Source organism: Ananas comosus, linkage group 12 (assembly GCF_001540865.1).
Source record: "Ananas comosus cultivar F153 linkage group 12, ASM154086v1, whole genome shotgun sequence".
NCBI classification, from domain to species: Eukaryota; Viridiplantae; Streptophyta; class Magnoliopsida; order Poales; family Bromeliaceae; genus Ananas; species Ananas comosus.
The window spans coordinates 5,960,301-5,975,527 of NC_033632.1; the positions used below are offsets into that span (position 1 = coordinate 5,960,301).

Genomic DNA, 15,227 nt, shown 5'->3' on the forward strand with positions numbered 1-15,227 from the left:
ACTATTGTGGGCTAAGCCCTATCCCCCTCAACGATTCTAGGATCACAGTCCTAGATAATCCCTTTGTAAACTGATCAGCCAAATTTTTTGCAAATCTCACAAATTCCAAGGCAATTACACTTTCCTTCATATTCTGTCGAATGAACTTATGTCTCACTTTCATAAATCTATTCATGTTAGTCTCCACGTTCTCTTGGGCACATTTATCGATTGCAGATCTACAATCACAATGAATACACACAGGTACTAAAGGTCGCTCCATCAGTCGCAGATCATAAAGAAACTCTCTAATCCTCTTAGCCTTTGCTATAGTGGTATCTAATGCTATAAGTTCAGATTCCATAGTACTTCTAGCAATCAAAGATTGTTTGGTTGACTTCCAAGAAACAGCAGTTCCTCCTAGGAGAAAAACAAATCCAGTAGTAGACTTTACATCAGCTGTATCACTAACCCAATTAGCATCACTATATCCTTCTAATACTGTAGGAAAGCCACCGTAATGTAATTTATAAGACACAGTTCCTTTCAGGTATCTCAAAACTCTTTCTAAAGCATTCCAATGCTCTCTATTTGGATTATGGATATATCTTCTCAATCTATTCACAACATAAGCCAAATCAGGTCTAGTATAGTCTACTAGATATCCCAAAGATCCTATAATCTGTGCATATCTATTCTGACCGATTGGATCACCTCTATTCTTTTTAAGGTGTACACTAGAATCATAAGGTGTCACCACAGGTCTAACATCAAAATATCCAAACTTCTTCAATAACTGTTCACTATAGTGTGATTGGCTCATAACAATTTCTTTTGATTCTCTAATGATCTTCATATTGAGAATTACATCTGCTTGCCCAAGATCTTTCATATCAAAATTCTCATTAAGTAATTTTTTCAGGGTAAATTACATTGTTGCCCCCTAAACTTTTGGCGAAGTTTCACTTTACCGCTCGAACTCCTAAAATGGACATCTAACCCCCTAAACTCTAATATTTTGTTCATATTACCCCTTCCGTCAGTTTTTCGTCAAGCTCCGTTAACCGAAAACTGACGAAAGGAGTAAAACAAATAAAATATTAGAGTTTAGGGTGTTAGATGTCTATTTTAGGAGTTTGGGGGGTTAAGTGAAACTCGCCAAAAGTTCAGGAGGTAGTAGTGCTATTTACTCCGTAGGGGACTCTTGACTATAAATTATTTTATTATAATATGTTACTTATGGATTGACTACTAATTCTCAAGTTAGTGCATGATTTTGAATTTATATATATTTTTTATCCTAAAATAAATCATACCATAATTTATCCTACATTTTATTGTAATAAAATAAAAGTGAAAGAAATAAATTAGAGTGGCTTAAAGATAAAAAAAAAAGAGCGATACTAACTACCTACGATGCTCGAACACTCTACTATCCTGGTGTGCTCACTAATATGGTTGATTTACCATAGGTGTCCTCACTCGGATATAGAGATTTTAATTCTCAGTTAATTTTCTGTAGTACTCGTTTGTCCCTTTTATCTTTAGAAGCATTGTTCTATAAAATATACTTAAATAAAATGTTTATACTTCATTTCAGCCAATTAGAAATTTTTAATATAAAAATATAAAAATAATTTATAGTAAAAATTTGGGTAAATTGTATTGTTACCTCCTGAACTTTTGGCGAGTTTCACTTAACCCCCCAGACTCCTAAAATAGACATCTAACACCCTAAACTCTAATATTTCATTCGTTTTATCCTTTCCGTCGGTTTCCGGTTAACGGAGTTTGATAGAAAACTGACGGAAGGGGTAACATGAACGAAATATTAGAGTTTAGGGGATTAGATGTTCATTTTAGAAGTTCGAGGGGTAAAGTGAAACTTCGCCAAAAGTTTAGGGGGTAACAATGCAATTTACCCAATTTTTTCACATCATATATTACATTCATATTGGTACCAAAAATTAAGATATCATCAACATATAAACACAGGATCATAATCTGTCCATCATATTTCTTTGAATATACACATTCATCAGACATGTTCACATGAAAACCATTTGATATAATTAAAGAATCAAATTTTAAGTGCCACTGTTTGGAAGCTTGCTTAAGTCCATATAGAGATCTAGTCAATTTGCACACTTTGTTCTCATGTCCAGAAACTATAAAACCTTCAGGTTGCTTCATATAGATCTCTTTATCTATGTCACCATTCAGAAAAGCTGTCTTAACATCCATTTGATGAACAATCAAATCATGGACAGAAGCTAAAGCTATCAATACTCTAATTGAGGTAATTCTAGCAACAGGTGCATACACATTAAAGTAATCTACACCTGGTTTCTGTGCAAAGCCTTGTGCTACTAGTCTAGCCTTATACTTTTTTACAGAACCATCAGGTCTCAACTTCTTCTTAAAGATCCATCTACAACCTACAGGCTTACATCCTAGAGGTAAATCAGTCAACTCCCAAGTATTATTCTGTAAAATAGACTGCATCTCAAGATTAATAGCCTCTTTCCAAAATGATGCATCTACAGACTTCATAGCTTGGTCAAAGATAGATGGAGTATCTACGCCTACTTCTCCTAGGTTCAACCTCTTCTGTAGGTTCATTGACTCTAGGTCTACTAGAGCTACCTACAGGCTCAGCTGGAGTAGGTCTATCTATTCTAATTCTAAAAGGAAAGATATCCTCAAAGTTCACTGTATCTCTAACTTCAATAATAGTGTTGTTAAAAATCTCACTAATCTCAGAATTCACCACTAGAAATCTGTTAGCATTGCTATCTAAAGCATAACCTATAAAAACTGTATCTACAGTTTTAGATCCAATCTTCCTTCTCTCGTTCTCAGATATCTTAACTTTAGCTAGGCACCCCCATACTTTAAAATAATTCAAATTAGGCTTCCTACCCTTCCAAAGCTCATAGGGAGACATATTAGAACTCTTATGGGGAATCCTATTTAAAATCACACATGCAGAAATCAAAGCTTCCCCCCACAAGTTCTCGGGTGCACCTGAACTAATAATCATCGAATTTACCATATCCATCAAAGTTCTACTCTTGCGTTCAGCAACTCCATTAGATTGAGGTGAATAAGGTACAGTCACTTGATGTACAATTCTAAATTCTTGACAGAAAACAGTCATCTCATTTGAAGTATATTCACCTCCTCGATCAGATCTCAAAATCTTGATTTTCTTATTTAATTGATTTTCTACCTCAGCTTTATAAATTTTAAATCTGCTTAGAACCTCATCTTTTGTCTTGATCAAATAAATATAACAATATTTTGAATGATCATCTATAAAAGTCACAAAATATTTATTTCCGCCTCTAGAAGATCTACTTCCATCACAAATATCACTATGCACAAGTTCTAAAAGATCACAATCTCTATCTATTGATTTAAAAGCTTTTGTGGGTTCCTTAGCTTGCACACATATTTCACATCTATGATCAGGTAAATTAGATTTAGAAATCAAATCAAGGTGCATCATTCTTTTAATAGTATTATAATTTACATGTCCCAATCTTCCATGCCAAATATTAGTAGAAACAACATTTAAAATATGGGCACTTTTATTAATATAGGGAGAAGATACAGATAGTTTAAACAAACCATCACTCAAAAATTCCTTCCCCACAAAATTCACACCTTTTGTAATGACTACCCTATTACATTCAAAAACTAATTTAAAACCCTGCTGAACTAAAAGAGAACCACTAATCAGATTCTTCCTAATATCGGGAACATGGTGGACTCCGTGCAAGGTTAGGGTCTTCCCAAAGGTCAATTTCAAATCTTCTCGACCGGTCCCAACCACGCGAGAAGAGGCTGCATTCCCCATGTTCACTGATCCTCCACATGAGTCCTGATAGGTGGAAAACCAAGAGCGATTAGAGCAAGCATGAATGTTTGCTCCAGTATCTATCCACCAATCAGAAGAATTATAGGCAAGGTTAACTTCAGCTAAACTAGATCCTAACCTGATAGTGGAGTCCGAAGGGTCAGGCCTAGCAGTCAACATATTCATCTGGCGCTCAGGTGGAGTGCTCTTCTTCTTCTTAGGTGCAGAAGGCTGAGTCTTGCGAAAATAGCAATCCTTCACAAAGTGGTTGGTCTTCCCGCACACAAAGCTACCAGAGTTGCCTCCACTCCCGTTAGGTTTAGGCTTCTTAAAGTTTGGGTTGAACTTTCTATGATGGAAAGGTTTCTTCTTTAAGTTCCTATGAGGCTGAAAGTTTCTACCCTTATTTTTAGGATTCTCTACTAGGTTGGCTTGAGTTGTGGGTTCACTAGGCTTCTTATCCTTAGCTCGGTTCGACTCTTCTATCCTAATAGATCTTTTAACATAATTCAAGGAATGTTCTCTTTGATTATGGTTAAGATCATTTGCATGATTCGACCAAGAGGGTGGCAACTTATCTATAAGGGTGGCTACTAAAAAGCTCTTATCAAGATCTATACCACTAGATCTAAGCTGCTCAATTATATACTCAAAATCATGAAGCTGGTCACACATAGACTTATTATCCATCAATTTAAACTTAATTAAATCTGAAGCTTGGTATCTCTTCTCGGTAGGATAAACCTGACCATACTTGTTTTCTAAGGATGTCCAAAGTTCCCTACCTGTTTTAGCACTACAGTATATGTCATATAGTTTATCAGATAGGGTACTAAGAATCTGGTTCAAGCAATGATAGTTTATCATGTTAGGGTCAACAGGGGGTACAGTTGCAGGTGTAGGTGTAGTTACAATTTCAGAAGTAGGAGGAGTGGATCCGGCTTGGGCTCGGCTCCGAGTATACGGTCTGTTGACCGCAGTCTGGATTGCACCTTCAGGTGCAGATCCATTGCTATTCTCGACAGGATCCGAGATAGCAGATACAAGCCCAAATGTGGTGAGCCAGAACCTCATTTGGTTCCTCATTTGGTTCTGCCACCTTTTAAAGTTACGACCATCAAAGATGAACGGTTTCGCCGAATACAAATCCTCTATCATGAAAAATCTGTTTACAAGTAATCCTAATATAATGTCACAAGACTGTTCTAAGGTTTGCAGAAATAACAGTAAAGTGTTCTAAATTATATTTAGTGACAGTATAATTATGTAGGTACTGAAAGATAAATATATGGCAGCAATAAAATATTATAATATTAATTATCAGTGCAAGAATGATAGTATATATATATGTGCAGGATTATAATAGCATTAATCACATGGCACATATATATTATTCTATAGCAAAATAATATTCTATGTACTATACTAAAGAAAAATAGAAAGATTAAAATTAATCTCGCTTCTAGAATGTTGGAGAAAATTTATTTATCTTTCTAAATCTTTAGTGAAATATCTTTTTAAACAATTTTGAATGAAAACAATTTAACTTCAGTTTTAAAAACCTTAAGCGAAAATTAAATAGTTAATGCTATAGAAATTAAGAGATTAGATAAGGCCTGTGGGTCGAGGCATACGAAAGCACTGTCCTAAAAACGAGATTGCCCCTTCATGTGCGAGGCTCCAACAATCATTCCTAGCGATACAACGACTACTGTCCACCCCGTCGGCACGTCTTCAGGGTGGTGCAATACGAACCCAATAAGCTTTCAAAGATCTAGCAAAAACGGCAATGCAAAGTGTAGAATAGATGTAAAAATCAATGTGGAAGGTGAAGAGGAAGATGTAAAAATCAAAGTGCAAGCTTGGGTTGAGTTCACTGTATATTTTCACAAGTGCACCATCACCTCTCTATATATAGGAAAGCTTTATGAGTAGTCCAATGGGAAGGGTCCAAGGGAAGATCTTTGACCAAGATCTAACTTTTTTCCGAGGTTGGACTAAATCTAGAGAAGATTCAGATTTGATCTCATTAGGGTCTTTCCCAAGATAATGTCATCCTTCGGTTAATTAAATAATATTAAAATCTAATAAAATAAAGTTTTAAATCACAGTTTTAAACATTTAAAACTAACAAAACCAACCATCCCCGTAGCCGAGTTGAATAAACTCGGGCAAATTTGGAACCGGGCATGAAAATTCGTTTACTGTAAACTCAAGTCAGAAAAAAAAAAAAAAAATCAAACTAGGTTGACTTGGTGAAGCTTCTTGAAACTTGGACTGTGCTTGAGTTATACACCGAGTTACACATGATAATACCACTAAATATTTTCTGTTAAAAATAAAAATACTAAAATATAGGTACAAGGGAGCTTTAAAATTTTAAGTTTAAAATTCAGGCAAGTTTTCAACTCAAAGTCACTAAAAACTCCATCCGACTTACTTCCAAGCCGATTTATTAGTTTTTCAGAGAAAAGACAGGGTGATATCTGTTTCGTTTATTTTTAAGAAATAAATTTAGCTATTTATAAAATAATCAGACTTTCACTTTAGAATCTTAAATATAAGGGTAAACTTCAAATACTATCCCTGTGGTTTCGCTCGTTCTCACTTTGGTACTCTGTGGTTTAAAATGTATCATTTAATAATCCGTGGTTTTATTTTATCTTTTCGTCAATATCTTAGTTAACTCTCCATTAAATCATATAAAAAAAACTTCACATAACTCACCTATGGTCAACCGAATATTCACTTTAGTACTTTGTGATTTACCGAATTTCTACTTTAGTATCCCTTGATTTTAATGTAGAGAATAACCCACCAAATACTAAGTGTATATTTTAAACTAGATAATACTAAAGTAAAAAAGCATGCCACAAAAATAATATTTAAATTTTTATCTAAATATTAATTATCAAATTTTTAATCAACTATGCTAAATATCTAGTGGCAGATAATTTCACACAGAACTCTCAACTGATGCGAATGACTCAACGACCATACGTCAAGCCGAATCTGTCACCCCAACAAGAAGATCTAGTGCCAATTGATAATTTCCCTAATAAAAGTCACGACTGCTTTGTTCGCAGCCTAACGCTGCCACTCTGGCCTTCCTTTTCCTAAGTTCCCTCGGACAAAAGTAATTAATCAAGAAACTCCGAATGGATGTGAGAAATGATCTCAGTGAGCACCTTTATACCCCCGGGGTGCCAAAGGGGTGGATGCCTCGTTGGGTATATAGAGGAGAGGTGGACACTTCGTAAGTCGCCCGGACTCCCCCGTCGACCCATAGGACATGGGTCGTCTCTTGGCTAGCGGAGTGGCCAAGCCTAGTGTTCCGTGTGACCGGCTATTGGACGGTTGAAGGGACACGGGAATAGGGTAATGTCGGAGACGCGAGAGATCGACGACATTACGGAGCGGGGTATACCGGGAGGCTTCCTCCTAAGATTGCTTGCGCTACCTTATGCCGGCTTGGATCTCTATAGTGGAACGTACGAGCGGATGATGGATAGTCTAGCGACGGATTGTCCTCTGTAAAGGACAAGGCTCGCGAAGGCAAGTGTGCTTAGCGGGGATTCGTAGGGCACGGCGGCCACGAAGGCCAAGGAGGCGGAACTCAATAGGAGCGCTAAAGGGAGGCACGCCGAGGGAGAATTCGTATGACGGGAGGTCTACGGGACTCGAGGGGCGGAACCCAATAAGGCAAGCGGTATCGGTATCCGTATAGTGAATCTTGATAGACTGGACCGATGGTGTGAACGGACAGGTGTGGTCGAGCCAAGGACGGGGCCAGTGGCTAGCGATGCGGAGTGAGGCCGGTTCGTTTGTATAGGGCCTTATGAGGCGAACCCATGGGAATCAAGGGCGCGGAGTGCCATGGCAAAACGAGGGTCATGTGGACAGTCGAGAAGCACGGTGTGGAATTGCTGGCTACCTTGCCAGGAGCGATGGGACATGAGAGCCGTACGGGTTGGATGCGAAGCACGGAAGTGCGAAGCATGTGCGTGCGGGGTGTCACGCTAGCTATGTCGCTGGCATTGGAAGACAAGCGAGCTTGTGGCGTACACTTGGGTGGCTTTTCAGAGGTATGCCGTTGGACCAAGCGAGCAGGCCGCGTATGCGGTATGGCCATGGACGTTGTCAGACGCCTGAGGCACGATGGTGAGGAACATATGGTTATGAGTGCCCTTCGTGGCATGCAATGTTGCGAAGCCCGGACCTTGACGCTTGAGGCGTGCGGATTAAGTCACGGGAGTGAAACGCGTGGGAGGCGAGACGCTTGGCTAGACTCATAATGGAACAAGTTTGGGAGAACTTGAAATGTCCTTGGGGCTAGTAATGAAGGCAACAAGGCATTCGGTTAACTATTAACTTGCATTTATTATTAAGGGGATAAATATAACATACACACTCGTCAACTTAATTTTCACAAAACTTACAATTCTATTCCCTACAAGCATCATCATTTGGTCCGTAGTGATCGCCTTTGCTATGCGAATTAGTTGACGATATGATCATCTAGAAAATACTAATGTTTTTCTAGACTGCTTTCCGCATTGGCACTGTTTCGCCCTATCTGGTAAAATAGTTAACGACCACATCAAGAACTATGTCCTTTTGATGAATTTGGATGAATCTGGCCGATGAGGTCCACAACCCACCCTCTAAATAGTCACAACTTCATTACCATGAAGAGTTTAGCTGCTGGGCCAACTTTCACACTTCCAAGCATAGTTAGTTAATTCGGATTCGGCAAAAATTTGGTACGGGTATAAATCGGATAAAATTCGTCTTTTAATTTTTAAATTCGTTGAAAAATACAGTTAAAAAACGGATTCGATAATTATTCGGATACGTGATTTATACGGATATTATACGTTCACCAATTAAAAATTCGGGATTAAAAATTCGGCGATTAAATTAAATTTTTTTCTCTCAAGATTTATGTTATTAGCATAAATACTCATATTTGTTAAGAATATAAGAATTAAAAGCTACAAAATTAAGCTAATTAAATAAAAAAAAAATTAGCAAACTATATTTTTCTTATAAATAAAATATTATATAATAATATTTTTATATAAAAATATAATACTATGTATAATAAATAAATATATATTTAGAAATAAAATTAGAGTAGGGCTAGAATACTTTTACAAGTATCACTTGGGTGATACTTGTGTGTTTTTAGCCCTTGGATGGAGAGATGTGAGGTTGAGATGATGGTGGTAGGTGGTGGTAGGTGGTGGTAGGTGGAATAGTATTTGATCCAAGGGCTATTTGTAATCAAAAAGTAGATCCAATGGCTAAAAACGTGATAGCAACATGGGGATAATACTTGTAAAAGTATCCTAGATCAACTCAATAAAATTATATATATATATATATATATATAATGGCTAATGAGAGGGAGGTCCACCGTGGACCTCTCTCTCATGCGGTCCACGAGGACCGCGCACCATTTTATATTCCTTTTCCCCAAATGCACGATTTCCCAGTTGTTATTGATGAGAGGGAGGTCCACTGTGGACCTCCCTCTTATGCAGTCCACGAGGCGAAGTGGCCTCGTGGACCGCGCGTCATCCTATTCTCCAAACGCCCCGATTTTCCATCTTCTTCCCCAAACCCAGCGCCATTTCCATTTCGAGCTCCGAAGTCCCAAACTCGATTTTTTTAAAAAAATTTATAAAATAATTGTTTCAAAAAAAATTTTAGGGACAACAAATTTTTGGGGAAAAAAAATTTCAGTGGAAATTATTTTTTTCAGAGAGATTTTACAATCCGTGACGAAAGCGGCGGAGGAGGAGGAGGAGAACGACGATGGCTGCGACTACGCGAGCTGCAAGTCCGCGACCGCCGTTTTTTTGGACAAATCATTTGCGATTCGCGAATAATTTGCGGATAATTTTTATTGATGAAAAAAACGTGTTTTTTTTCTGCATTTTTCCAAAAAATGCGGATGCGGACGTTTAATTCGGCATTCTAAATAGTCGCGAATAATTCGCGAATTAAACGCGAATTAACTAACTATGCTTCTGTAACATACCACATCCCTCGTAAATCACGTCGAGTTCCGTCGAAACGAGCAGAGCCCGGAGTAGAACGAGTGGGTATAGGCCCTAAGTGCATTAGAGCCTATCTGTAGTGCAAAAGGACCCGAGAGAGTGAAATTTCAAAATTTGGCTAAGTCCCAGATTTTGTGCTCTCGGGGACCGGTCCCTGAATGAGAGACCGGTCCCCGTACGCGTAGCCTGCCAGGAATCCTGAGGCAACCGGTCCCTGGCAGTGAGACCGGTCCTCGGGAGACCGGTCCCTGAGGGAAAGACCGGTCCTTCGTCGCGCAGCAGCTGAAAAAGCCAGAAAATCGGCTAAGTCCTGGAAAATCCACGTTCGGGAACCGGTCCCTGGTCGGGGAGACCGGTCCTCACTGCGAAAAACGCCCAGTCTGGGCAGTGCACTATGAAACAAGTGGAGGGGCTTAAGTGCCATTGTCACAACATGTTATATGGCTATTTCCTTCACTCCCAAAGCCATTCCACCCTTCTCATCTCACTCCCCTCTCTTTCTCTCTCTAGAAAGCTAACCCTAGAGCTTGGAGAAGAAGAAGAAGAAGCTAGTGGAGAGATTTTTGGTGACTTTGGTGGGTCTAGCAAGCTCTCCTACAAGAAGGACTTGGAGGAGCTTGGGCAAAGGTGAGGTTTTGATGCAACTGAGTCTAGGGTTTGGATTTTAACCCTAACTTTTGGGATTTTGAGCTTGTTTCTAGGTTTAGAGACCCTCTTGAGCTAGGAAACCATGAAAATCCATGGATTTCTTGTGGAGCTCCCATGGTAGATCACTAGGGTTCATGGTAGATGACCTAAGAATGGTTCTAAAAGCTTAGGAACCTTATTAGAGAGCTTTCCAAGTGGTTCTAAGCTATCTTTTGCTTAGCAATGAGATCAATCCAAGAGAAACCCTAAACGGCATTGTTAGGGCTTGGAAATTGGGGCTTTTGCTCTAGAATTTTTCGGGGACAAACTGACCTCGTGGAAACCTGATTGGGGGTCAAATAAACACGCTGGACAACTCCGTTCAACGTTACGAAAATATTTAAGTGAAGTTCATGTATAAACGACCTAATATGGCACTATTTTGGTTATAGGACGCGGAGCCGGCGTTCGTAATATTCGGGAGTCTTCATATTCTACACCCACACGACCATTAGAGGTGGGGGGTGCATTCCGGAATCGTTGGATTCCCTTCTATGTCTATTTCCCTACTTTTGAGCATATTGTGTATAGTCCTTCATGCATGGTAGGGTTAATTCACATGTGAACTTTGGTTGTTTTCACTATGTTTATTTCAAGGGTATTGGAAGGTAGAGAGAAATGAAACCATGATGGACATGTGCTATTGAACCCCCGAGATTGCATGATTGTGAGACTTGGACTTGACCTTAGTAAACAAAGGGTGACAATGACAATAGAGAGATAGATTGATTTTGATAAGTGGTTGTTAAACATAGTTTAACCATAGTGACATAGTGGCATTGTGACTAGTGGCTAAGTATCCTTAAGTTGGGGATTTGATCGATACTCATGATAAGTCTTGGCTTGAGGGAGGTCACTCCCCCTCAAGCGGTGTGTTTTCAGAAATCATCACCACAGAAAGCGCGGTCCCTGAAGACGGTCCCTCGGGTCTTGTAGTGCTTAGAGCCTCCCCGGTTAAAGGGATTTGGGTTATGAGTTATTGGGGTTAACAAGGTTAACCGGTAAAGATTGGGTAAAAGCCAAGGTAAAGTACAGAACAAGCATGCATGCATATTTACCGCTTGACATATTTGGATATTATCGCTGACTGATTTTCTTGCAGGAATAGTATTAGTTACATTAGTATTGTTTACTATCTTTCCTTGATATACTTATGCCTGGATAGACCTAGTGGGTAAGTCGACGAGGTCGGTTGCCGAACCCACTGGGAACTTTGTTTAGTTCTCACACCACTAACCCTACAGGTCCAAGCGCGAGCGGGGTGGCGGAGGACCGAGGCAAGGGTATAGCGCAGTAGATAGCGGCCACCGGAACTTTATATATTTTGTAGTCATTTTCCTTTTTGGTATACATGTATCAACTTTACTTTGTTGATTTAGAGCTTCAAGTTATAAACAATCATGTATTTGGTGGATGACTAAGTGTGAAGAGATATGATGGATGGATGGAAATGTAATAGTTTTATTTACTTGTATTTGGTTTAAATTTAATCAAATATTATGTATGTTGTATATTTAGCTTAGAGCTTTCGCTTCCGTTGTTGCTTGCCCTCGTGCAAGCCTTGTATTATATATGCAAATCTCTTGTTGATTACTTATTTATACATGTTGTTAGAGCCTTGGGCGGATAGGGGAGGCTCTGTCCGTTCGGCGTCTGTTGACGTGACCCGAACCCGACCAAATTGGCGGGGATTGGGGCGTGACAGCTTCCAAGTCTTTAGCACTTCCAACACCCTTCGATCGAGAACTTTATACAATCTTTCTGCATAATAGCAAAAATAGTTGTGCTGCCAGAGAAGCACCCTATCATTAGTTCGACCTAACGAGCTCTTCCGATTCTTTTATGTACTTCGGATATTGCCAATATCGTTTCCTCTTCTCCAAACACTTAGGCTCCGTTTGGTAATGGAATATCTGAGGAATAACCCTTTTATCCTTATTATTCTTCCAAACACAATAAAATTTGTCAAGTATAATTTATTCTAGTCAAAGCGGGTTATTCCAGTTGATCCTGGAATAACCCGTTAATTATATTCTCCTCCACCCGTAGAATAAAATTTATCCCTGATGAATTTAAAGGTGGGGCAATAAACAAGTGATTTTTTTCCTTCTTTTTATGATGCCTCAACTCACGCACCCTCTATTTATGACGCCTCGACTCCCGCACCCCTACTTTACTTCATCCTCCCATTCTATTTCTATATATAGTATTTACTAGTATATATATTATTAGTATAAAGTTAATTACTGTAATAATACTTGCATATATATTATAGTGTATATAAAATAAAGGTTATTTCTTAATCATGTTGATTAATTAATAAATTACTTTGTACAATTATTGAAAATATATTTACATTTTTTCTTGTGCTATATATTCTATAACACATGCTATGAATGTGAAACATTCATAAGAGCAAAATTGGCATTTTAAAAAAATTCAATTAACTTTTTTCACTATCCTTGTCTTCTTTCAAGAAATTAACCAAACATCATATTGCTTATACCCTAGTATAAGTTAATATAAATCCAAACAAAAAATTATTGGAATTCCTTTCTATTCTAGAATATTGAGATATACCAAGGATAAAAAAATTTATCCCGTATGACATAATTCCATTGCCAAACGGAGCCTTAAATAGTAACTTGTCTATCCCCCTTTTGGTATAAAACATCATCCGGCATAACAAACTGAGTTGTTCATCTTAACCTTTTGTGTGCCCTAGTGCTCTAGTTCTTGAAGTATTCAATGATGGGCTTTGTCCAATCTCTTTTGGGTGAATCTACACGTCCGATACACATGTTTTAATTGAAATACAATGAGAGTTATCTTTTCTCAACCACAATTTCTTCGTTCGGCCAAAATATGTGCCGCATCATTGGCTTCCTAATTCATCCATCTTGGTAAACTCTCAAACTCTACATCTTCGAATTCGAAACTCTCCAGAGAGAGTTTCTTTGCAACTTCTAAATACTCCTGTAGGTACTTGTTGTTGCGCTTGAACTCTCCAGCTACATGCTTAATCACAAGTAATGAACATCCCCCAACCTTCATAGTTGTTGAGCCCAAATCCTTCAACAATTACATCCCAATGATGATGACCTCGTATTCGACTTGATTATTTAACTAGTCAAGTTCAAGCTCGGAAGCAAACTTTATAGTCTTTCCATCCAGAGATGGGAGAATGATTCTGACCCTAGCTCCTCATGTCGTCCTTGATCCATTGAAAACAGAAAAACTCGCATTATGTTGATAGAGCAAAATCAAAATTTGAATCAAAATCTGCAGGAAATAATAATGAATCTCATAGAAACCTAATCAAAGGGATTGAATGATCAAAGCAATTGATTATGGAGAATTACGGAGAATTATGGAGAAATCTGATTACATGATTCTAGCATCTAATTATTGTGTAAGCTACTATAATTGTACATTCCTTACTCTGAAACTTGTTTCTTTGTATTTATATATGTAAGAATCAAATGCTGTAATATATTGAGAATTTTCTCTCTAATCTCTCTAATTCCACTTCCATTATTTTGCTTCTTTATGGTATCAGAGCAGAACCTCTACATTTGAGACCGAAACATTTTCTCAAGCACGGCGAAGAACAATTCCGAGTTGATGATTCAGAGCTTTCATCAGATGGCAAGTCTGTTATCAGTTAAACTCTCTTCCTCCAATTTTTTACTGTGGAAATCACAGATTTATCCCCTCATTCGTAGTGCACATCTTCTTCATCACATAGAAGAAGATGCACCTACAAAAATGATTTTAAAAGGAGATAAGGAGGAAGAAAATCCAGAATATACAATATGGATTAATAATGATGGACTCCTTACCAGCTGGCTCTTAGGAACTATGGCGGAGGAAGTTCTTGGCTTGGTTATTGGATGCAACAATGTAAGAGAAATATGGAAATGTCTAGATGAACATTTCTTTGATTCTACCAAAGAGAAAGAAATGCATCTAAAGAACCAGCTAGCAGTTCTGAAGGGAAATCAACCTTTAGATGAATTTATTAGAAAATTCAAACACTCATGTGATTGTCTTGCAGCAATACAACAACCTTTAGATGATGTTGATAAAGTTTTTCAATTATCGAGAGTCCTAGGATCCCGTTATAGAACTTATAACTTAGTTGTTCTATCAAAGCCACCATATCCTACCTTTAATGAATATATCATGGGGCTGAAAGGATTTGAACAGCAACTAGCTCTAGAAGATGAAGAGGAGAAAGCCAAAGCACCAAATTATGCTCAAGCCTTCATTGCCCAAAGAGGAAGAGGAGGTTGTGGCAGGAACAATGGAGGACACAATTTCAATTCAAGAGGAAGAGGATTTGTTCAATCTGGAACCTATAATAACCAGGGTGGTTGAAACAACAGAAACTTCTTCACAAATAATACTCCACAATCTCAACAAGGAAATTTCCAAAGAAAAAATCAGCAACAACCCAATCAAGGTGAACTTTCTTGCCAAATTTGTGGTATATCTGGTCATATTGCTCTCAAATGCTTCTACAGATTTGATCATGCATATCAAAGCGAAGATCTGCCACAAGCCTTTGCAACAATGTCTTTGCCAAATGATAAAGACCCAACCGTCTATGCCGATACTACAGCTACAGCTCA

General features: G+C 38.3%; 1 protein-coding gene across 1 annotated transcript; it reads left to right on the forward strand.

Moving 5' to 3' along the window:
• On the forward strand, positions 13,419-15,014 carry LOC109718063. Its single transcript, XM_020244064.1, has 2 exons — positions 13,419-13,496; positions 14,153-15,014. Exon 2 carries the CDS (start codon positions 14,218-14,220, stop codon positions 14,971-14,973), a length of 756 nt encoding a protein of 251 aa, XP_020099653.1. The 5' UTR covers positions 13,419-13,496; positions 14,153-14,217; the 3' UTR covers positions 14,974-15,014.